This window comes from Varroa destructor, unplaced genomic scaffold (assembly GCF_002443255.2).
Source record: "Varroa destructor unplaced genomic scaffold, Vdes_3.0 BEIS01000007.1, whole genome shotgun sequence".
NCBI classification, from domain to species: Eukaryota; Metazoa; Arthropoda; class Arachnida; order Mesostigmata; family Varroidae; genus Varroa; species Varroa destructor.
Genome location: NW_019211460.1, coordinates 2,688,471 through 2,714,286, shown reverse-complemented (window position 1 = coordinate 2,714,286; position 25,816 = coordinate 2,688,471). Strand labels below are relative to the sequence as shown.

Here is a 25,816-nt window from a genome sequence, read left to right as displayed (position 1 = left end):
TTACAAAAAACAATCTGATTTATTCAAATGTGAATATTTCGTTAGGCTAAATTGGTATCCTATATTTTTGTGTAGAGAGTCTCAAATGTGTTAAAAAATTGTTGTGCACGAGACAAAAAATATGGAATTGGTTGTAAAGTTACTCCGGAAGTTAGCTGTGACAACGCTCTGGTGGGGTATGCTCACTCTTCTGTCTATCCTTTCCAGTAATTTAGCCTTGAATGTGTTTGGATAGTTTTACTACTATTTTACGCCGTGTACTTAAATTGTTAGTCATTACTTCAGACTGCTGGCTTTTACCAACAAAAGAAATGTGACTACTCTCTGATTCGAACCTAGATCGCGACGTGTTCCTAAGTTCAACAGGCAAACACGTCACCCGTTGCGTGATCACGGACATAAAGTACTTGTGGTGGTAGAACAAGTTGTTCGACTAAATAGACAATCGTGAGGGGATACTTTGACGAAAGTTGGGTGGCTTGCATTTACATTTATTATTGGTATTTATAGTATAAGACATAAAATCCCAAAATAAAAAATGAGTGCTTCCTGTTAATGTCTGCCAGGGGGTAATTACAAACCGATGAATCGCTCATTCCAGAAGCGGTTAACCAATTTACAGGCACTTTATATATATTTTGATGTTAGCAGTGTAAGTTAAAGTTTTTCGCAAAAGTACCTCGAAGTACAATTTGACAGTTTGAGATCAGTTTGATTAAATTAGCGTTAATTTATCTAACAGTAAATAAAAGTTTGTTTGTTATAGCTGCATGGAATCACGCGTAGTTGAATTTGAAGTAAGCATACGACAACTACTTGCTATAATAGCCCTGATCCTATTTATACCAAATAATAACAATGGAATTTTCGTCGGACTCCAACAGGTGAGTGAAGTCTTGCAAACAAACGCCCCTAGTATAAAGGAAATAAAAGAACCCATAAATGAATCAACTGGCCATTTAGCGGCTGCCTGTAATCAACCACATAAACACATCGTTTAGGTAGAAATCGTTCTAGAAGCTAGAAAATAGAACGGGTCTAAAAACCGTCAATTCGAATTCCTGCGCGATTTTCTCCGCGCAGATAACTCCCAAAGTTTCGCAATTCTGCCTCGCCACCTGTGCATTGAATGTATCTGCATATGTGTCCGAGCGTGTAAGTAGTCGAAGCGGCGCTGCTGGTGTGAATGACTGCGTGGGTGCCAATTGCCGTTGGATAGCGTTAGTGTATTTGATTTCTGTCAGCTGACTCCTGTCTGCTCAGTATCGGCACAATCTCGCTTAGTGCTTTTTTTCGTCCTATATAATGTTGAGCATGAATGAATCGAGCACGAAAGGGATATTGACACTGTATTGAAATAGCGCGACACTTTTCCTTCGCTATGTACAGCCACCTTTCGAGTAAGCTAGTCAGCAGACATTGTCCATTATATGAATGACAAGATCCACCCTATAGCCTTGTTTATGGATCCGACTTGCTTGCCACTTCACCCATAAGGTGAATAAATAGTACTGGGTGCTTGAGAGGAGCTCTGATTTGAGTTATTGAGTTCGCGGATTCTTCTTCGTCCTGCCTGTTGACGGCGAAACAAGTGTGACTAGTGTAGTTCCATTGGAGTTCAGAATGTTCACTCCATAAATACTTCTGTTTTAGTTGATTACCCATCACGAAACCAAGCTATGTATAATTGCATGGCAGATGGAAAAGCAGGAGTGCTACAGCTATAAAGCTGTATACATAGTGTACGTTCGTGAGTGCCATTCGAGGCAAAAAAAACTCGCCAGCTAATTTCGCACCGGTTGCATGGTCAGCCTAGTGTCGACAGCAGAGAAACATACAGTCTGACTTTCCTCCTCAAATATTTGTATATTTCGCTTAAAAATTGAATTAACAAACAAAAATTCTGCGTTCGCTTCTCAAAGTCAATACACTAGTTTCATTAGCAGATCAATGAAACACTGCTAGCTCTTGTTGACATTACAAGCTGATTTGAAACGCTATTACGTGTCTGTAGCGTGATTGATCGTATAATTTCTCTGCGCTTGTAATCTTTCACAGAGAGGAAAGCACTATTGGATTTTAGATAGAGGGGCGTGGGGTGTGTTTTGTGAGGCGCGGAGAAAATTGCCCAGAACCAGCGATGTATTAGATAGATCACATCGGTTATGACTGTGATCTGAACTGTAGCAGTGAAGATGTATTAGTGGAAAAGTGAATGTTTAAGTGCAAGGTACTCGTGAATGATCCATCTCGAGCTGCTGTTGTTGTGAAGGCGAGTTCGGAACCACTATGGAGGTATTGTGCAGTCCAACCGCTTACATTCTCATTAGTGGTGAACACTCACTATGGTGCAGCAGGATCGATGGCAGCCTAATGGCCCGACGAGGTAAGTTGTCAGCGTAACAACTGAGAAGCACATGCAAATGGGAAGAAAACTCGATTATCATTTATGGCCCTGTTGTTTATAAAGGGCAGGGTGGCATTAAATTTTAAACATGGAGTCTTGAGCAAATGAGGTAATGTATATACTCACAAGAGAGGTCTTTTCTAGACCTCAAATAGTAATAGGTACACTAGGAATCAATTTTCAGAAAAATTATAAAACCATTACTATTCGGCTGTTAGTTTGGTTGATGCTAACTTGGAAGTAGTTTGGTATGGCATAGTTCTAGCATTAAGTGTAAAACGAGCACACGACAAGTAATTAGCACATCTATTCGATCTGTCGGTGGTAGCTAACTTCGCTAACATGAAAGTACTTGGCTTCTTCAAAACAGGTTAATGGACTGTGGTTGATTATAATTGTGTTTATTTCCTTTTTATATGTATTCATATATTATTCTCAATGTTTCATGTTTAAGCATCATAACAATTTCTTACAGGCTGAGCTTTTGTTGTATTGAGTTGTCGAAAAAGTATTGAGTTTATATTTTTATATTGCCAAATGATAGAACTAAGCGAAATATTCGTCATTCTTTTGGATGGTCTTCTGCCATTTCTCTGGTAACATTGTAACTCCATCACCATGAAACATAATTTTAGCGTCCCCGAGGAGTTTCGCGGATATCAAAACACGTGCTAGTATGATTGTGCAAAATCTGAGCCCCACATTAGGTAGGTGCATTGAAATATACTTTTTGAAGTTTGCTCAATTTTTTTGTGGGTAGCTAAAAATGCATGTGGCCTGGCATTGCCATAGCGCCACGCAATGTTTTTTCTGTTCCACTATATTTTTTCAGTGAGTTGAGGTAATCTTGTTAGTTGTTGACAGTAGCAACTAATCGTCTTGCCAAGCGGCGGCAACTCATAATTCACGACTTCGTTCCAATTCCACCCTACCTGCACCATTATCTTTTTGACATCAGTCCGAGCTGTGCCATAGACTGTGTGGCACATTTTTTTGTCATTTTTATTTGCACATTATTGTTGCAAGTGATCTGCTTTTCATCTCCCGTGATCAGTTGCTTTAGAAACGGCTGTATTTTGTTGTGGTTCTGTAGTTTTGCAAGTGAAAACATGATCGAATTAACATCGAAATATTGAGCCTTTTCATAGCCAGCTTTCTCTAAGTAATCTAAGTAACTGTTTAATAGTAGATGTTTAGCTCAGGTTATTTTATTAACTCTGTCATCGGTCGACCATTATAAAGAGAATCTTTTACACTTAAATTTCCAGAACAAAAGCGACAGAACCGTCTTTAAGCCGTTTCTTCCGATAGCGCATCCTTACTATAAACAGTACAATCTTTTCATGGGTCTGAAAAAAATTTGTGTCTTTATTGCAATAAAATTCTTACGTATAGCGAGTTTTCATATATAGTTCATTCATCTTTAAGGCATTCGAACAATGTTAGCATATCTACTATTGTTAAATCAGAGCTTTCAAAACGCACGACTCTGATATGAACGGATAAATGGAAACTGTAAGTCATTAAGTTAGTTAGGAAAATGGACGATAGTTTTTCGACTATATTTAAATAATTATTCCTTGAAGCCGTTAGAAACAAGTCATAGCTGATCGTGGTGTGGTTGTTGATTACATCTATGACCGCTTTACTCCAACCAACATGTTCTAATGTAGCTTCCGAGTCAAGCGTAACCATAAAATCGACAAGTTGGGCTAAGAAAGGGACAATAATGATAATAATCTGGACATCGCATGATACGTAATGTTTGAGAAATTTAAGGTAATTTCAAACATTTTTACTTTATTTTTTTTAATAATACGGGCATGGTATTCTAACAAAAAACTCTAGCATAAGTCAAGTGATCTTCCATAGCTAGGTGATAGTAAGACATAAATAAGATACCTACGTTAGGCCCCATAGAAGGTAACACGTGATTTCTAAACAACGATCCGACACTGCTGTTCATTGGGACAAAATAAAAATTATAGTAATTATCATCAGCACAAGAATGGTAGTCACCATTCTAACACATCCCTTTCTTTGATGTTTCTTGTAAACAGTGTGTTCTCTAGCAGAGCTAACAGATCCCCAGTGTCTTGGCGTAATTTACGGCATCGTAGGAAAGTTTCAACCGACGTCTGGTAAGATCCTATTGCTAATTATTTTGGATTTGAAACAACAGCCTTTTAGTATTCATATGGCCTGTATGTTGATCGAACCGCTTATTGAATGGAAAATTTTCGACAGGTTGAGTTTTACGCCGACAAATATTAGGTAGGTACAATCGAAGAGGCCTTCAATTGCCCAATTGTACTGATAACCATATTGCAGAGTCGACTCCATATTTGGTTGTGATCCGAAATGCGTCCATTGTCGGAGTTTTACCAGATCAGACCGACGTGTTCAAAGTTAACCGAGTTGCACTTCTCCCACTTACGACAGAGGGACCAGCAGTGTCGTTCGGCGATCTTGATGTGGGTAACTCAAACTATTATGCATTTAATCACAATTGCCACAAACGATATTAAAGGCTTTTTCATTTATTTAATATTTAAGCAAATCCAAGTAGAGATGTTTATGTTGGTGAATACTGGAAAACATTAATATGTTTACAGAGCCTTTGGTAAAGCTGAAATTTTGTTAATAAATCATAATAGAGTTGTTAGATTATGTGCAATAACATATTAAATAGATAGTGAGTAAAAAAAAAACAGGCTGGAACTAGAAAACACGACTACCTAAACGCTATTACGTCATTATGCTAAACTATTCTGCATCTGTTTTCTAGTTGTGTCGTAAGCATCATGTTGGAGCTTACGCAACAGAGCCAAGCCCTGAACGCAGCCTGGCGGGAACCTATGGGGCTACCACAGGGGGTCGCAGTGGTGCATCTGGAGGTATCCAGAAAACGTGGAGTTCCTTGAAAAGCGCAACCTCTACTTTACAGCACACTGCAGCTGGGGGAACAACTGGTAGTGCTCGCCGGCCTTATGGCGGCGCATCAGGTTCCGCAACCGCCAACAGCATTAAGGAAAAATATGAACAACGTCTTCTCGATGTAAGTTGGCCAACTATCAAATTTAACAAATTTTCAAGCGTTGTCAAATTTATATATATTTATTTTATTAGTATTATTATTAATAATATATTATTATATTATATACTTAATTTATAAAAATATGTGGTAACCATAAAGGTTAGTAAATTATTTTTCTCAAGCTATTTCATTGGACATTTTAGGTTATCTAGGCATGCTTATACAATCTATTTTTTTTTTCTAATCGGAATTGGATTTGGAGACCTCGTGAAAATTTATGCTCGACGGAGAGCGAGCATTTCTGTATCAATTAAGCGCATGAATCGATGAACACTATACACAAAATGTTAGTAGGTGAATGAAAATGTAGACAAAATTTTAAAAACATGACATAGCAGGAAGAAAATGTAAGGGATATACGCTTAAATCATGCTTCCTTTTTTATGTAGGAATTGGTCAAAATGTTTGACGGAACGGAGTCGTTCTACTTCTCGCCAAAAGGCGATCTTACCAATACGATGCAACGCAAGGAAAGTATTCGGCGAACAGAAGCCGAACGCTTGGCTAGTGGCAACAAAGAAGAGCGCGAAAAAAGACCCTGGGCCAACTATGATGATCGGTGCGAGCACGCTAGATACAATTAAGCGGATTTTCTTAGAGAAATAAACCCTTTATTTACTATTCACTAACGAATAACTACAGAACTACCAGACACTTTAAAAAGAAAAAGGGACAAGTCTAACTTCTTTCTTCCAAGTACAACTTAATTCAGATCTCGTGTATTGAAAAAACGCTGTTATGTGGCTTTATAACCATATTGCATACAGTTGTACAGGTTATGGTGAAATAAAGTTGTTTTACAGATTCTTTTGGAACCGTGCGATGATCTCGGAGCTGTTGAACCATTTGAAGCTTGAAGAGGTTTTACCATGGATCACACCCCTTATTCAAGGATTCGTTCAAATTGATCGTCTTGCTATTCAGGTTTGATAGCGTAGGATTATCATAGATATATCCTGAGGATTATATGACGATCTACTGGTGTCTTACATACGTTGAACATTAGCTTCAGCGATAAAAAGTCGGTTGACATTCAGGATACCTGGGTTGTTTATAGAACATAGGTGTGTATATATATGTGCCTCTGGATGTCAACCAATTTATATACACATATATATATATATATCGACAACGGAGAGTTGTTGCTTTGGGACTTTTTGTGTATTACCTAAGTTTTACTCGTGAAATTTTGCTGATTTGTTAAATGCTTTTAAGAATGATGTATGTCTCGCTTAGATGTTGATGCAAATTTGAGCAAATCTACACTTTCTTGACGGTTCGTTCGTGAACCGTTAAGACTTCCTAGGAATAAGCGTAACTATTTGAATTAAAAAAAGTAAATGGATACTACTACAAACATGATGGAAAATCTGTCCATGTCCATCATTATTTGGGGATATTTGCGTGGTGATGATGAACTAGATGCAAGTGCGGTCAATTGACGCAGCAGCGTCAGCTGATTGCGACTGGGGCATTGTAATAACCACTGCAACGAAGTTAGTGCATAAGGGTAACCAGTTACTGGAACTGCACAAAGATAATTAGGGGATCACTGAGATGAAGGAACATAATGATTAAAGCAAAAAAATCAGTTTTGTGTAATTGTCAACTTACAACAGGGTGAGGAGGTTGATGCAAGCAAACCTTGCAAATGCTGTAATTGCTGCAAAGGCCTAGATTTGTCGCGGGATAATTTAAAATGGGTTGAGCGTGAAGCAAGGGCTACAGTTACTTCCGATAATAATAGTAATAATAATAATATTCCTCAGGACGACAATTCTGCAGAGGTCTATCTCACTCAGGATAACGGAACGTGGGTTGAGTGTAACCCACCAGCACAGGTAACTTCGAAATTGTATAGAAATTAGGTTTTTTTTTTTTAATTTACGCTGCGAACTAGCCGGTAGTGGTATTTTATAAAAACTGTGCTACGCATTAAAAATGGATTTGTTTAATGTAAATATTTGCTAAAGCATACCAACGTTGACATAGGAAGTTCATATTGAAGTCTTCTAGATGTAGAATTGCCTTGCTTTGACGACACACTGACATACGAGTTATTTCAGACTCGTCTCTTTAATATGTTTCTGATCTCACGACGAAGTCGACATCGTGCTGGGACTCGTTACAAACGTCGCGGTGTTGACGAGAAAGGAAAGTGCGCTAATTTTGTCGAAACTGAACAGGTCCGTAATCGCTTTTTTGGTGTTGAGCCGATATTTACTTTTGTGTATCTCCGTGTACACAAAAGCAAAACGTCAAATGACGCATTTTGTTTTAGATGTTCGAATTTGGCCGGCATGTAGTGTCGTTTGTGCTCGTTCGAGGTTCGGTCCCACTATTTTGGTCACAGCCAGGCGTCAAGTACCGTCCCCCTCCACAACTAGATAGAGGTGAGGAGGAAACCCAGATCGCTTTCCGGAAGCACTTTGAGCAACAGCTTGAATTGTATGGAAAACAGGTACGAATTCAGGGCAGTTTTTTTACAGAGAAAATAACACCAAATAGGTCAAATAAGCTGATATACAGACATTAGTTAATATTTGCCATGGAAAACTAATACACTTGTAGAGTAAAGCAGAAAACGAAAGTTCCAGTAACTGTAATTACTATTTAGGTTGGCAATATATTGGTCGGAAAAACCTCAGAAGCTTCTATATAATAAAAATCAGTATTTTGGCGATAATTAATTAAGGCGTCGGGAGTCTCAGAATCTAATGTGCATTGATAAAACATTCGCTACCTCACCACAGGTTATTGTGTCATTAGTGGAACAATCTGGTAAAGAAGGTGTTATTGCTCGCGCATACCTTGAACATATTCTTCGGTTCGATTCTCCAAAGCTTGCCTACGTCGCCTTCGATTTTCACGATTATTGCAGGTAGGTTCCGCTCCATTCCAGGTAGTTTACCCGCTTGACTCATGCTATGAGTCAAGTGGGTAAACAGTTTCATATTAGTGAGAATCTTTACGAAAATCACGGAAACATGAAATCTGAATAGAGCTGATGAGTTGGATAACCTGCAAAAAACTTAGTAAGTGTCTGCAAATTAACATTAATAAATTCATTGATGTGTATTTCAAATTCGCTACACACAGACAATTCCAGTGGAATTAAATATTGAGGTTATAGCAGGTTAAAGATCCCAAAAATAAAAGCGTTCTAAATTGCCAATAAGTAAAAAAAGGTGCCAAAATGCAAAATGATTCTTCAAAAAAAAATAGCTGTTAGAGCTCATCTGGACGAGCTAATTGACAGTTGACCTGCTCTTCAAAAAGGCCGTTAAGTTTGATATAAAAGATCCAGGTGTTTCGAAAATGAATTTGATTTTTATGCATCTTTGAGCTTTGAATACTAACACTATTGAGAATTTTGCGGTTTGCCTTTTAATTTACATATATATATATATATATATATATATATATATATATAATAATAATTCATTTCTTGGAAGCCACGTGAAAACTGGCAATAACATAGATCATCGATTTCAGATAGATAAAGCATGAAGTTTATAATCTCGATGGGGTTCATGCGGCGTGAGCATATCAAATAATAGCTGATCTTCGCTCAAACTTCAAAAGCGCACTGTTTTTCTCTAAGATGAGTTTGTTTTTGTTCTAGAAAAAAAAAACTAGCTTTTTTCTGGTGCCAAGAATAGCGAGCGTACGGATGCCCACTATTAGAAGCAGCCCGCCAAAGTTTGTCCGAATTTGAATGTAGTACGCATTCATTGAGTCAACCGCTTTGCGCCTGCATGGATGGGAAAATTCTTTTTTTGTCTTCTGTGTTCCCCAAATGGTGCAGAATGTATGGTAGTGATGAAGCCACTGTGCCATAGAATGGCTTTGCACGACTCCAGTGATTTATATTGTTGCACCTAAAGTGACACTCTGATTGATAAAAAATTAAAAAAAAAAAGCTGTATTTCATATATTGGATAGACAGCTAGAACTATCGAAAAAGAATACGAGACAATTATTGTTCTTTCTTTTTTACGTTATAGGGGCATGCACTTCGAGAACGTAGCGATACTGACCAACAAACTGAAGGTTAGTTAATAAAAAAAAAAAAAAACAACTTACAACACGCTGCTTTTAGCTATTAAGAAAAATAAAACATGTTTGAGTAATATATTTTTTCCACTTAACATTTCTGTACATTACTTAAGTAAAGCTGTATAACAAGTAGGCGAAGAAAAAAATATTTTTCACTATAGTAATTACACGATAATTTTAATTGCTTTATTTATTGTATAAAGTTTTCTTGTTGCGAACGTTGAAATATAAATCGAGTCTTCAAAATCTGTGCTTTATTACAAGATTGCTCTCTTATGATTGGATTCCTGTTGTTACGTCAGGAGGATCCTGGTCTAAAGGACGCATGGTCATATCTGTGGCTGGATGGAGGGGCCAATGCTGTTTGCGAACAGGCGGCTGTGTTCCGCGTGAACTGCATCGATTGTCTAGATAGGACGAATGTTGTTCAAACAGCGATAGCGCGAGATGTTATGGAAACACAGTTTTTACGGTACGTAGGGTCATCTCCGACTTTTGATTTCTCTCTTCATTTTAAGAGCTTATTTCAACTTGATTCAAGTATACTTAAAGGAAAAATCCTAGTATGTACAGTGTTTCTATGTCAAGTGCCTGAATCATGCCGGTATATGAGACTGACAGCAGCACCGCTTGTGTGCATCCATCTATCTCCATAGATGAACACTTTCTATACCTGGCATCGTGACTGTTTATACTAGAAGGTCTGCGAACCTAAGTAGAGTTATGGGGATATAATTAGACGGGCTTCTTTTAAGCGACGTACAAATCAGTAAATCTTACACGTTACTGCAGATTGGGCTTGCTTTCACCGGAGGCGAGCCTTCCGCTAGCAGTTCGTCGCGCATTCCAGGCCGCATGGGCTAATAATGGAGACACGATCTCCCGGTAAGCATTCGTTCATTGGTCATTGGCTCACACAGAACAGTCTTCAACACTTTGCGAATTATGACGATTGATGATATATCACAGCACTAGCTGCCTTTTTTTTACCATAACCACTGACACCCCCGAAAGTTCCCCGTCAGTCGTGTTTACCGAAGCCCTAAATTATCTTGTGGCTTGCATTGACGTATCATTTAAAATTGCAGGCAGTATGCGGGGACGGTGGCTTTGAAAGGTGATTACACCCGAACAGGCGCGCGAAAGCTTTCGGGGCTCATGAAGGATGGATACAACTCGGCTAATAGGTATAGGGTGACAGTGCCTGCGTTCTACAATACAGTGCAATATCTAGTCGATACCTCCAGCAATAGATGATTTTATTCATACGTTTCGAATATATCAGAGTTGACATGATCGGTTTCTTGATAGCTACTCTACAGCAAAGTGGCTTATATTGAAATATCTGCTTCAAGCAAAATTGTTTAAGTATCGTTCGGTCTGTATTACAAAGAGCAACGCTTTAAAATAGAATTATTTTCACCTTTTAAGCCGTATTTTGTGCATCTATTTGTTGACGTGAACATTGTGTTGGCGGTATACGTTTTCATCCTAAAAAATATTGCTCGTCCGAAAATAAAATGATTCGGGCATAGGAATTGACGCGGCTGTCTTGCTTTCGCAGATACTATTTGAATCGTTTTCGGGACGCCTACCGTCAATCGGTAATCGATTTAATGCTAGGCAACCCCGTGGATCAAGAGGACATGGCTGTATCGCCCGAACAGCAACCGTCAGTGGGTTCAGCTGGGCAGATAGGATCCGTGAAACATGCTGTCGTCGAAGTAAGTTTAAACTTTAAACTGACGTTGAAATGGCTCCGTTTGCTTATAGTCCACAGAGGCATCACCTGGAAAGCTACAGACGTGTCCATACTGATAGGTATCTATGCAACATTACAATGTAATTATTTAGCCTTTGGCTAGTTTTTATAGGCTATTCCTCAAGAGTGGTCGCTTAGTACAGGTGTATAGCGATAACGAAAAGTTCAGTGTTCGTGTGTGTTGCTTGAGCATCATATACTGTTCCAATTGCAGAAAGCAAACGCTTCCACCTCTGACCAACCAATATTTTCAGGTGGAGTCGTTATTGGAGGGATGCCAACATGAGCACGTCAAGCAGCTCATTGAAGATTGTAAGAAAATGCTCGTCCCCGAAGATGAGGTGCGCACAGAGAGAGCTTTACAGTTTTCTTGGAAAGCAAAACTAGGTTTGACAATATAGAGCTTGGAAGGGATTGCTACTACCATGTAGGTATTGATGCATAATGTTTTTATAGCATAAGAAATTTTTTAACACACTGCTTCGCAAGGGTCAAAAACTCTCATTTCTCATACTGCTGGAAGTCTTTGCCTGTAAGAAGCATCCAGATAAGTTGTGTACGGTGTTTTAAGAATGCTATTTTCTGCTTGAAATTGGTAGTGTGACCGTAATGTACACGAATGATATTAATCTGCGTACGTCTTCTAATTTCAGGTTTGTTTAGGCGGCTGGGCTCTAATCGACGCAGACCCAACAACTGGTGACGCGCAAGCAACTGACATGGACTCGATACTTTTGCTTACAAATGAAGCGTACTTTGTAGCTGAATATGACGACCTTACGGATCGGATTACCAGGTAAATTTAACTGGCTAAAATTACTTCCGGTTGCCTAGGGATCGTAATGCGTTTAACTGGACGTGGCTTGTGACGGGTCGCGCATGCATAGCGTGTCTGTGTTTTCTGAATACGTCATTTATGCGATAGACAACTAATTGTGCCCCTAAGGCGAAGCCTTGTATTCAACGAATGTTGCTGAAGTTCGTAATTTATAATTTTAGAAATTCAGCTTCATCGCAGAATGTCGACTAACGTTGGTCATCGAGAAGCCCCAATTATGCATTGTATATGGGTTTGTTGTGATGTTTGTACACGCACACACGCGCATTGACGTTGTAGAGCTGTCGGTTTGTTTGTGGCAGATTCCAGCGGGTACTCTTGGAAGACTTGGAGAAGATGGAAATGGGCCCTGAACCATCACTATTTAAGAGTCGTCGTCATTGCCTGCGGTTGCATTACCTCGTCAGTGGACAAGGGGGATACTTCCATATGTTCAGGTAACATAGCCACAAACATCCTAAAGCCTATTCCGGTAGAAACTAACTGCGCTATCAGAAAGCTATATCAGATCTGGTTGTAACTGTGAACTAAATAATTTTGCTGACCTTTTTGAGAAATAACATTTAATCTCGACTTGCCATTTGTTTGTGCGGAGAAATAGCAGGTTAGGCATTATCTTCTTTGTTCTCTTAGATTCTTTATTTCATTTTTCATTTCGAAATCAAATTCGATTTTTTTTATCACTTTACTATAACGTAAAATTGTTATCGTTAACGTAAAAAAAAAATATCGAAAAATACCTATTGAACTTTTGTTTTGAATCAGGAATTCCTTTTCTGGCGTTATTAAACTCTTATCTACACATAAAGCTTGACTCAAATAATTAAAAAAAAAAACTTCTTGTTTGATTTCTGTTTTTTTTCTCTAATTTCAGCGGTCTCTGTCGCAATATCTATTTCATTAGTATTTTCCACGTTTGTAACCTATAGCCTTGCACTATCAATTGCTTTAAACTGCAGGTGTGCCTCGACACGTTTATTTAACAACGTAGCGGTCCCAATAGCATCAGAAGAGGAAGCAATCGAGTCGTTGCGGGCTATTTGTGAAAGCCTCAAGGTGATCCTTTTAGATATTGACTCATAAGACTTCTAATATATTCTACAATAATAATAGTGCAAAATTAATAAACTTAATTCAGTTATATTTATATATAATAGTAAGCTGTATACTGTTACGTGAACTCTTGCCATGCATGTATCTATAGAACTGTTATCTTACCATTAAAGAAATGATATCTGCTTGTTACTCGATTTTGCCCCTATATAATTAAAAGTCGCAAACTTTTAAAAAAATAGATTTAAAAAAATCTATTTTTAGCAACATAATGAAACAAGTAAATAAAACTTTACAGCTTTGAACAAGTTTCTTAAATTCTATTTTAACTATCACTATCTTTACCGTATCGAGTCATTAGCGACGGCTTATTGTGCGATATTATCGTGCAAACTTGAATCAGTTTTCTTAATTCCATCCTTATATGGAACTTTCTAGGCTTAAATATTGGATATGAAGTATTGTGGGTTATAGGGATTATTGATTCTGCACATTAAATTTTCTTAGGTGGCACTTTCGGTAAAAAGTCTCAACGTTCCACTCTTCGAAGGCAAGTTGGAGCGGCGGCGCAGCAAGATGGCTGCCCTGTTGTTCCAGCATGCGGCAGCAGGAACTGGAACTTCGACGGCAGCAGGTGGCGTTGTTGGTGCCGGCAGAATTCCTCCCCAACTCGATGTGCCTCCATTACCCCCGGCTGGATCGCTACCGAGAAATATTTCAGAGGGGCAACTGATGAACTTTGTTGGACAGGTACGAACGAAAAGGGTCAATTGAAAATAGGGTGTGTTAATAAATGCCGTTAAGTATAATATAAATAAAACATAAAAAAGCAGATTTAATATGTTTACAAATCGTACTAAATGCTTACGCCCAGTAATGTAGTCGGCGGTTTCATTATATAGACATAATTGATTATAAGAGCTTAGGAATATTCGTAAAGACCAAATGCCGTGGTGTACTTAGTAGAAATGTATATTTTACCAGTATCCATCGCCTTTTGTCCTGCGCTACGGTTTAAATATTTTTAGGTAGGCTCGCGTGCGCTAAACTCTGTTTCATCGCAACTTTCGCGCCTGAACCCGATGAAACGCTCTGGCCAGGGGTCGGGAGGATCTTCGGGTTCTGTAGCTTCGTCACTTGGAGGTGGTAGTAGCTCGTACGGTGACGGATATGAAGGGGACATCAACGGAGGACGCAATTGCCGTGACAGTGTCGGGGGCTCATCAAGGCAGTGGGGTGGATGTGCGTTCGGTGGATCCTCACAGGTAATAAATAGATGCTTAGGTTGAACTTCACCTTCGAGCTAACAGTGATTGAAAAATACGGGCGAAAGGCTTCCAAACAACAATTAAAAGCTATAACACAAAAATGGGGAGAGTAGTCGGTCTAGTTAAGCACAGTTATGGTGTTCATACGTTAAACTACAGCAGGTTTTTCATGTACTCGAAGGCCTAGGGGTGTATAGCGCATGTTCTATGGCTTTTCATTTTTTTTACAACTCACCCTAATAATAAACTCCTATCCTTGTAAACCAACACTTCAGAAGAATGTTTAAGTAAGAGTGAGCGCTTACATCTGTATGTATGTCGAAACATATTATTCGCATGTTGTGTATAATGTGTGCTACAGGCAATTTTGATGACGGTCGCTGAGCAGGCGGGTGAAGATCGAGTTAGTCCCGAACCTCCGGCGCAACCTCAGACACCACAGGGTTCCGCGAAAACTCTAGGAGCTGCCCCAAATTCAGAGGTCAATAGGGTTGCTATGCGTTTTGATTGTAGATTAGTTAGAAATATTTCCCACAGTTGTATTCTAATAATTATCACTTAAGTTGCAATTATGTTAGTTTCGTAAAGCGGTATATCCGGTTGAATAAGAACGACTTGAGCTGAACTATATTGAAAAAAAGTAGTATTTGCCGGCACTCGAGACGACGTCATTGTATATCCTTTTTCAGGAGATTGTGTCCTTGGAAAGATGCGGATTTATGTTGGCGTGTAATGCAGGCGGAGATCTGGATCGAGCAGTCTCATCGGCCGAGATGTTTTCCCGCCGAGAAAGGGAACGACCCAAACCGCCTAACTATATTTCAATCGACAGGCACGTTTGAATTTGTAACAGTTATTATAGCTAAATTTCTGTGTTATCGTATTCTGATATTCTTTCGTTATTATTGATAAGAACTATATTGATAAAATAGTAGAAAACAATGAACACATGCGTTACTCTTGCGTCGAATTTGCTTAGAAGGTGGTTCTCCTGACAGTTACAAACTAAATGTTGCTCGTCTATATCAGCATAATCCTAGTAGCAGGCACGATGAAAAGAAGAATGTTATTGATAAAAAATAAAATTTTGATTCTGTGTGAAGGAATTGAGTTACCGAGCATGAATTTCTGCTCACCAAAAAGACCATCAATATGTACAGTGACTTTTGTATAAGAAAGCACATTGGCAAGAGAGAATTAAACCTTGAAGGGTGCAATGAGCAAAAAGCCGCCAAGTTGGACTAGGATGACACAAGCCTCAATCACTTGGGTTTTCGTTTCTCGGAATGAAAAAAAAAACTTCTAGGATTCTTATTTTCCAGAAATTGTATAATTTAGGCCAATAGAAGTTGGCGTTCACGATGATCATAAAACGACATTCAGCGACTCGTTTTGGCAACGTACGTTAAAACCTACTATAAATGTTCTTCAGTTTTTTAGAATACTAAAATTTCACTGTTCAAAACAAGATTTTAGTTTTACCCTTTCGGCACGATATTTAGTATTTAAAAAAAAAAAAAAAGTGGTGCAGCTTTAAGGATAACAGTGAATTTTTTCAATTTATAGGACACTAAGCTCCGATTATTCTGAGTGCTCGGACCTGTTGGGAGCGCCCTTTGAAGAACTAAATCAGATGACTGGTAGGTCATGCAACTCTTCATGACATACGAGTGTGTTACATTTGATTTGTCTAATGGTAAAGGTAGGTAGAGCTTAATAAAATGTAATTATTGGCTCACTACTTACGAAGTCAAGTGTCAGATAGTTTGACGTAGAAGTCTCCAACGAGAAAGTTGTAAAACATGCAAATGTATAAACACTGTGAGTCGTTTATTATTTCATTTGTGGAGCTGAAATAAACAAGATGTATTTTTTGTATACTTTCATATACGCGCTTCGTTCGCGTTACCGTTTCGCTCATTGTGACTACACTGACAGATCTTTAAAGTTTATACTTTAAACCCTAAATGATTTCCATATTTGGCAGGTATATATTCAACAGCCCTTATTTTGGGTTCAAGTTCACAACATTTTGAAATCGTTGAAATTTGAACATTTGAATAAAAATTTAGTAAAAAGCGTAGCCAAAACAGAAGAAGAAGTAGTAAGATACAAGATATAATAAGATAAGAAAAACAACAAAAGTGTCGCTAATTTGTTGGTTATTTTTTTTATAGGTTACCTATCCAAATTCTGTAGTAATACTTTTTCTATGACTAAGATAGTTATGCTTAAAATGTTTAACTTGATGTAATAAAGCGATGTCTTGCGTATTTGCTTAGATGACGGCCTTCTGGAAAGCTGCGGAATTTTGGCGTCGAGCTTTAAAGACGAAATTCATGACTCGGAAAGCCAGGTTCTCAGAAGAAAATTGTCACAGGTAAGAGGCGCAAAAATATATCTATTTTTTTTAAAGCAGGGTTCTTCTTAAATGGCAACTCCTGCGCTGTTTATGAAATTTTAATTGTACTAGCTTATTATTTGTTTGTAGGCAATGCTCTAGATCTGAACAAAGTACGGCACACAACAGATCAAGTTATTCCGTACCAAAAAAATACCAAGACATACCAAATTATCAAAGAGCCTAAACAGCCTGCTTTATAAAGAGATATAACACTTCGTTTGAGTTTTGTTAATTTCGATAAAAATGCCTACTTATTCAATAGAATGCTTACGAGTTAAAACTCCGGGATATATGTCAAACAAAGTGTCGCTGAATATCTGTATAACTGGTACAGCCTTGAGTGTACAATAAAAAACGGTAGTAAACAACACTAACACATAGAGTGTATCCTTATGGTATTAATGTATTATATGCCTGAGATAAGCATATATGCTGTATATGCTCTACAATTATCCTACAACATTGGTTGATTCATCTGAACGTTATGTTTATAATAGGCCTCCTCGGGTGGCAGTTCGGGGGGTAATGTAGCCGGCTGCGCGAGCTCGAGTCGATCGACACTCTTCCACACGGGTGTCCTATCCCAATCAGCATTAATTCATCAGTCCACGGCGACAGACGCGTCTAACGTAATTGATGACTTTGTTCTTGACGCGATGCGTAAAACGTCGTTGCAGCAACTTAAGAAAAGGTTTGCACATCCGTTGAAGTCATATTCATCTAAGAGAGACCTTCGTGTGCGTAACTGAAACCTCCAAAGGCCGCATAGTTCACCTAGAAAATAGAAAATTGCTAGCTGAATGTTTTAAAAAAAAAACAGAAATAAGCATAATCTTAGATCCAATCGTAAACTACCAGGAGATATGTAGATCACCTATCCTTACACAATATGTCTATTATTGATGTATAATAAAATATACTGCCCATTCATTCTCGCATTTTATAAATATTTTTACTTAAAAATATTTTCTTTTCGGAGGTAACAGTTACTAGGTAACTAGTGCACTCTCGTCAGGGAGAAAGAATACATTATAAATGGTGATAGTATCTAGAACCATTGTCTTAAAATAGAATCTATAATTACCATTTGCAACTTCCCTGTGTTGGATTTTATTAGCTGGCAGTGTAACATTTTGCGTAGCTTATAGGGCTGTTTAGGGAAGACCAGCCAACCTTAGAAGGAGTGGTATACGTGTGACAGAAGATCAGTCTGATCTTACTGTCTTGTATAGGTCCGTGTAGATCTGATCTTGACAGTAGATCTTCTTCGGATAACCTGACAATGATTTATGTAACTTGCGGTTGACGATAAAGGCATCGAATGAGCCTTAATGCGTCGAAAGAAGCGCTCTGCGCAGCACCCACGATTCACGTTGACCCTGCAATTTCCGGAAGCTGTGCTGGCGAAACAAAGACTGGATACACCTCACAATCACTTTCCGGTGAGTAATTACTTCCAAACGTAATTACTTCCAATATACTTACTAAATGATGCGAAAAAAAAAACGTAGAAATTTTGTATTGTAAACGAATAAAAAAAAATAAAAATAAACAGGCTTTAACCAGTATGAAATTGCTTTTCTCCAGTTCATGAACAACAATTATTATGACAAGGATATTGAAACAGATATCTACTTCAATATCGTATTGGTCCATATCCTAGCGGTGATGTCAAGCTCTTTTCGCATTGTCATTATACTAATAATAATGTAAAAGCAGCAGCGTGCACAAGGTGGGTTTTAAGTACCTCTGTCAAATTGAGGCGAATGTTAAAAATTTAATTAGTAATTTGTTAAAAGTGCTAGATAAAATACAATTGAAAGTAGAAAGTACAGGTCTATAGAGCAGCAGGCTTTACCTAATGTTGCTTTTTATAAATCTGTTCTTTTGTTCAATCAGAGAAAGCTATGGGTGGAGTTCGTAGCGGGGGTATATCAAAATCGACGGATACCCTTGACGAAAGCGGGACACGCGACCTTAAAGGAGACGATGTTTCGGGACGCTGTGTATTTTTTGGAGCAAGGGGGCCGGCTCTGCATCTGACACAACATCAGCAGCAGCAGCAGCAGCAACAACATTCAACTAACTTGTCTGTTTCACAGCTTTCAGTTATCCAACAACAATCACAGGCAGTGGATTCTGAAGGTAGGTCATAAAGACACACACGTTTTTTGTTAAAATTGATTGCATAGAAATTCCAGAGCACATTTTGCTTGAGAACTTTGTTATTGCTATATTATTATGTTCTTGTTTATTCAGCATATAAGCCGTAAAAACGAGTGCCTTGGAAAAAGTATCAAACATTAAGTACTGTGAAAACATTACTACACATCGTCTTCGACGGTAGCTACGGGTTTTCGAATGGCAGAGCGGTTTTAAGAATTTTATATTGATCCCAAGTCTGAAGCAATACGTAGCGTCGGTACCAAACGTATAATTCGAAATAGGTTTGCATTAATAACAAATTACTAAATGTGAGATGGTGAAACAGTAGGAATAAAAATTTTAAGTTTTATCTTTTGCACTGAGAACGAACAGTACAGCCTAAGAAATACAACTGGTAAGCTTCTTGCGTCATTCACGGAAATTACGTTTATTCTAAATTGAATTTTACTCATATGGGTAGGTCGCATGAAGACATCACATTCAGAGAGCGCGCTAACTTCACCAGGGGCACTAACAGGAGGCGGTGCTTCGCCGCTCAAATCTCCTTCAACCCCAATACATATAATCAAAAAGGACTTGGTTCTGTCTCCATTGTCCAAAATCGCAAAAGTAAGTAGCAGGTGTTATTTTATTATGAATAACAATGTGGGATTAGGTGTCGGTCCTTATTGTCTGTCGTGATAATAAACAGAACCATACAATATAGGCCTATCTTTGTCGATAAACACTATATTTTACTGTGTTATGCTAAACATCCGTTTAGGTACTCCACCGTTGTCCTCTTTGCCTTGTTAAATTCAGGCCCATTGCAATTAAACAACCTTTGGGCTATCGGTGTCTTCCTACTTTTTGTTGTCGCAAACTGAAACAGACTTTAATCCTTAAAATTTTTTGTAAATATTGGGCAAAAATGTTTCTCAGAAATGTTTTATCGTTTTTTTGAAATCAACGACATACAATAGCATAGCCGTTGTTGCACGAGGTTACCCAGCCCGACTAAGTATTCAATAGTTGTACTATGCATGCTGTGTTAGTCCTTGTGCATTGGTTTTCTGCATATGACGGAAGCTAAGACACCCTCTAGGACCCCGCACGCCACGTTAGCGATACCGGTCGCTCGTTAGAGGAATCTGCCTTTAAACCCTTCTTGTGGATAGGGAATAAGATAGTCTCTCCGAAGGTGTCTGATCGCCTTTATCGAGCGATCTTTGAAAAACTTATGAGAACGGGATGCACACTGACAGCCCAGACTTCTTCACTACGATAGACGGCGATCCATCCTGCATTACTCTCGCTTTCAACGTTAGTTTTTTCAGGTGTTGCCAGACGTTTAGTAATCGTGTACAGCATTCGGAAGTGGTTTTTTTAGGGTGGCACATGGACTGATCGGATTTTGTTGCAGGCATCTGTTCGACTGTTGCATACGGCTCCATCAAGTGTTCGCTGGAATTTCATCCATTCTTTATAGTCTGCCGTGAAGACTTCGTTGGCTTGGCGTATTGCGCTTCTTCACTATGAATTTCTTATGAACGTTATTGTATACGCTTTTAAAGTTGAGCTTACGCTGTGTAGCGTATTCTCCAAGAGCACATTGTCTTGGCAATTTCCTTTTGTAGAAAGAGAGCGGGATCTTTATTTTTAATCTCTGTAACAGTTTGAAACTACTTTTTGACCTGCCCAGATATTACAAGCATGTAAATGGTATTCACCAGCTTGAATCTCTTTAGCAGACCCTGCAGATATGCTACCAGTAAATTAGGCATGTCGCTTGATGTCGCACAGTTCTCGAAGAAGAAAACCTATCTTTTCATCGTGGTGACATTTTTCTTGTCGCAATATAGGGTCTAAGTTAGATATTTGTTTTCAGTAGTCATTAACGATCCAGTGATTTGATCTTTGGTAGCGTCTTATTTCTTTTTTTATTTCTGAAATGCAGTCCTCGTTACGGAACACGGAAACAGAGTACGGAAACAGTTGTTTGGTGGTAGCGAGCCACTTCTGTTAATAATTGTGCAAGGCCTTGTGCAGCATAGATTTCTAGTAGAATGTTCTCTTTAGGCGTTTCCTTAGCTGTTCCAGGTCTTTGGAAAGTTTTCCGGTCTATTTGCGATTGACTGAGATAGCCCGCTATTGCGTTATCGTGCTGTTGAGTCCTTGCAGGTCCTCGGTTAATTTTCTCATGTGATTTGACAGTTTGAGGGCTGGCCTGGTCGATGAGAGATAAACCGATATTAACCGAGTACTTATATAGGAAAAAGTAGTATCGCAGGGAAGCATGTCAGGTGAAAGAGCGATCGCTTCGCCACATGGAATGCCTTTCCTTATTCAAATAAGCACACCTTTACCGCGTGATTAGCTTCTTTTAATTGTCTAATTCAGCTAATTATACTGATGACTATGTTTATTATAAACTGACTATTAAAGATTTTCGTTTGTCATGGGAATTGAAGTGTATGATGTGCTTCACTAAAGCTGGTATTTTCTGGTGCCTTTTTTGCGGGTTAGACATTATTTTATGTCGCTAATAATAGCTCTCATAGTCAGACTATAGATAGTGAGTCGACTAATTTCTAAGATAACACAGGCCAGACTAGAACTTCGTGTAAAAGCACTTATTTCAATTTCTTTTTTATTGTTAATCTGTTAGCTCTTGACTTTATACTACAATCATTGCTTTTCTTCTTGCGACCTGTTCTAGGGCGTTCAGTCATTCGGCCAAAGTGTTCTCCTGGCTAAGAGTCCCTCGCGATCATCAGCAGCCGCTGGTAGCGGAATCGAGATGACAATGGAGGAAGCAGCGGCGCTAGCACAACGCAAAGCCAATTGCAAAACCCTTATTATCGAAGTATGATCCAATAGCAACTGGCATATAGTATATAAAATTCAACATAGGCGCCAACAGTATTCAGTTGGGCAACAATCTGGACATTTCGCGACTTGGATAATACAGAGCCAGAATCGCCTATTTGTTTACCAGTAGAGAATCAGCCGCCCTATCTTCTGTTATTACAGAAATCTGTTGGAGATAAATAGCCGAGATGCTATTATAGCTAGTGAGTACGTAATGTCTATATATTCAAGGAACAATCGGTAATAACACACGGAACACGCTTTCCGGGCTTAATATATATATAGTACTTGAGTGTTTCGACACACGGCTATGAATATCCATATTAAATTCTGGTGAAATCAGCCTCTGTACAACAGCGTATTCAAGGGTTCAAGTTCAGATATTCAACGGAGTACGTATACTATAAGCTATATACGCACTCGCTGGATAATCACTCATTATATTTAATTAGACTTTACTTTGTAGTATTTGACCAATGTCTAGCTCAAATTTGTTTGTCGTCGCGCAAGTATTTATCTAGGTGGTCAGTAGTTGTGGATATCTAGTAAATCCAGCCGGATGGTTATAGGTGTAGCGGAGGCAGGACCAATTGGGTGATTCTGTCTTGAGTGTGTCTTTCGATCAAATCGCGTGAGCGTGAAGCGATAAGGTGAAATCTGCTGGATAATGCAATGATGATATGCGTTTCTAATGAATTCCCCTTGATTTGATTCTGAGGTTGTACTTATTAGATCGTAGATGGATAGAGAGCAATACGGGAGTCGGGAGTTCGCACTGATGAAGAAAACATTTCAAGTATTGATTGGCTAGCAATACTTACAGCTATCCAGTTTATTTTTCATCTACGAAACATTGATTTCATCAGACTGTTAAATTGAGAATCATCTTGTAGGACATACGGCCCCCAACCGTGCCGTATGTCTAGTGTTCTTCCAGACGGCTGGAAAGATTGTGTGTTCGTTTTCTATGCCCACAACTACTTTCTGTGAGCTACTTCACAGAAGGTAGTTGTGGGCGCTCTGATCAGTTCTACTTTCTGAAAATTGAGACAAATTTTCCATTGATGGTTATTAAATGCATTCCATTCATATATATTCACTTATGTCAATTACGAGTATGAGGTGCAAAGTGAGAAAGCACATGTACAAGTTTTTCCTTGCTTTATTTGTGTTAATTAGAAACTAGTTACAAGGTTTAACAGGTAACTTATGTGTCAGTTAAGTGATAACAAGTAAAATTCTTTTCTCATCATCCGCACGATGGATTCTCGGTCGGTTCAATCGGAGCGTCGCTTGAGCGAATCAAGGACTCCTAAACAACAATAATGGCTCCTTGCTCTAGGCTTTTGTTAACTGCCGGCTAGCAGGTGTATCGCGGAGCATTTTGCTATCTATTTCAAAATTAAAGCTTTTGCTTGAGTCATTTTATTAGGACACATAGCCGAGTGACGACACTTTGGGAAATTAGTGGGGAACAAAACGTTTTCCTCGTTTCTCCGTCGCCGCTTGTTAAATTTTTTTTCTGTAACATTCATTGTTCAGTGTAGAAATGACGTACAATTGTCTTAATATGCGTGAAAACAATTACGTTGTCGTAAGCAAGACGTCGTTATCGTTATGTTATTAAATAATCAGCGGTCGTCTTTCGATCGCGCAGCGAGCCATATGCCCGCTGAATGGAGGTTTCAGTAGCGTATTGGTATTAATATATGCGGGTAAAGTATTAGTTTACCCGACAAATGATTGTTTTGTTGTTGTTTGCTGAAGAAGACAGCTTTATGTCGAAACAATCAACAAATAGTAATACTATGTTTAATAATTGCAATGAACTCATATCTATGAAACGTACATTCACAAGAGTACATTCAATTTAAAGGAAGCACCATTTATTTTTCCGTCTGTGATCTTGCTTTGTTGCTAGTTTGTGTAATAGTTTAAGATATACACATATATATATATATATATATATATATATATATATATATATATATATAGAATGTATAAAATGCTCATATATGCTATTATTCTTAAACGATTAGTAAAAAAAATTACCCATTGCAGAATCTGCATTTTCCAATTAAAAATTGAAAAATTAACACACTTCACGTGGGGACTATATTGTAAAGCGTTCTCTGAGTCGTTTAAGTTGTGTGCAAGGCTTGTCTCCAAGTTATCTGATTTAGATTCCGTTAGAAGGATTGCATAAGGTGGCTCGAAATCCAACAACCTGGGCTCGAACGATAGATACAAACGCAATACGTTAAAACAACACGAATATGCTGCCGTGATGCTGACAATGATGTATAATAATAATAATACTAAGACTAAATAAATCGCCTTGATGCCATCGAATACGTTGTGAAGTTTATGAATGAATTTATTTGATGGGGTATATAGTCAACAAATACACGAGTTTCGTCTGTTATATCTTATTCAATCCTTATTTAGCCATTTTATCGATTTGCCTGCATTTTTGCCGCACTTTTGGGATGCGATTCCACGCCAGGTCGTTTTAGATTTATCGTAATGCTAGCATTTCAAACCAGAGATAGAGTACATTCACCATTTAGTGGGCCTGCATGTGTTGAAAGCTGTCAAAATCGAGCCATCTCAAACCGGGCGTCCATTATATCAGTCGGATCTGCAATTATGGCGCAAGCAGAGACCTATACCAATGGCGTCTGTAGCCTGTGTTTAGCTTGAACAAAAGGTTAGGGCTAATCGAAATTCACCGGTAGATGGCCAGTAGAAGTATTTACTCTTGAAGGAACCATGAGGTATAAGAATAATTTGGTCTTTCGCATCGATTAGACAGTATTTAATTCAGTAAACATGTGCTTTAAATCTAGTCTGTGTGTACAGTGGAGCAAAAGATAAAGACCTCGTCTCTTGCTTGCCCTCCAGAGCTTTTGGTACATCATTATGGATGCAACCTCAGCCGCCTCAACCAGTTCTTTGCAAACTGGGCAGCTAAAACGCGCAATGCGTAGCGTAGCACTGATTCTCCATCCGGTACCCAGGTTTGGTTCCAGGACGATGTCAACTACAAGAAAAGCAAGGCTAGAAGAGCCTTGAGCAGCTAAGACAACAGTCCTCTCAAAAGGGGCTAAAAGTTTCCTACGACTTTTCTGTACGTCTGGACACTAGCATACCCACCTATAATCTAAAATTTTAAAAGGGATCTGAAACCTGAAGAGAATTTCGATCTAACCTCATCGTGGCCTCAAGGCCTGCGTTATGCAGTTGGAATAGAAAAGGATCGTCAACCTTTTCGACGTCTCTAACTTCTAGATCATTATCGATCCTTAATGTTCAATACTTTATTGGGCATCCATATAGATGACAAGCCTCTGTCTACTCAATTAAATTTTAGTAAAACATGTTTGTATTGTAAAAGATTTGTTTTTAGAATGAACACGGCTAGAACTGAAACGATATATTGGGCTACAACGTATTGCCCATCCACTGGTTTTTACAACAATGCCCTCGCATTTTGTTGCAATATCAAGTTATTCGTTTTAAGGACAACTGCATCGAGGGTCTTGGCTGGGCTACCTAAAGTTTCATCATTCAAATGATGCAACTTTAGGTGGCCGTATAGGCTATGTAGTAAAAGTGCGCGCCACAGGCCTAATGAGATCACCTTTCTTTTCAGCCCAGTGGATCTGAACGACCAGACGGAACGAAGGCATGGGCCCTATTTTTGTCGGCTCAATGTATGATCTTAACTGACGACTCTACTCATAAAAGTCCACTGTCGTTCGAAAAACTTCTTTGATCAGAAAACGGTCCAGCTCAATAATGTCATGAAAATTAGGTGACTAAGGTCCTTCAAGATTGACTACAGCAGTGCTGAGAGCGAGACGGCCCTTAAAAGCATTAGCTCCATATTAAAGAGCCCTCTATAACAGG

At 38.6% G+C, this 25,816-nt stretch overlaps 1 protein-coding gene across 4 annotated transcripts; it reads left to right on the top strand.

The window, feature by feature from the left end:
- Positions 1–1,161: 1,161 nt before the first annotated feature.
- LOC111254114 (phosphatidylinositide 4-phosphatase SAC2-like) lies at positions 1,162–24,267 on the top strand. Of its 4 annotated transcripts, none has more exons than XM_022814638.2 (31): positions 1,162–1,400; positions 2,059–2,386; positions 4,468–4,548; positions 4,739–4,881; positions 5,196–5,465; positions 5,894–6,063; positions 6,308–6,428; positions 7,274–7,345; positions 7,571–7,690; positions 7,786–7,965; positions 8,258–8,385; positions 9,512–9,557; positions 9,866–10,035; positions 10,356–10,448; positions 10,652–10,750; positions 11,128–11,287; positions 11,580–11,666; positions 11,979–12,121; positions 12,466–12,600; positions 13,123–13,219; positions 13,724–13,966; positions 14,245–14,481; positions 14,846–14,965; positions 15,174–15,316; positions 16,051–16,124; positions 16,767–16,864; positions 17,386–17,579; positions 18,203–18,330; positions 18,788–19,033; positions 19,515–19,663; positions 21,753–24,267. In XM_022814638.2, the coding sequence occupies exons 2-31, from the start codon at positions 2,290–2,292 to the stop codon at positions 21,903–21,905; spliced, it is 4,197 nt and encodes a 1,398-aa protein (XP_022670373.1). In that variant the 5' UTR covers positions 1,162–1,400; positions 2,059–2,289; the 3' UTR covers positions 21,906–24,267. The 4 variants fall into 4 exon arrangements, with proteins under 4 accessions (XP_022670373.1, XP_022670374.1, XP_086832033.1 ...); XM_086975907.1 differs by having other exon boundaries at positions 1,171–1,220; XM_086975909.1 differs by having other exon boundaries at positions 1,180–1,194.
- Positions 24,268–25,816: the final 1,549 nt, after the last annotated feature.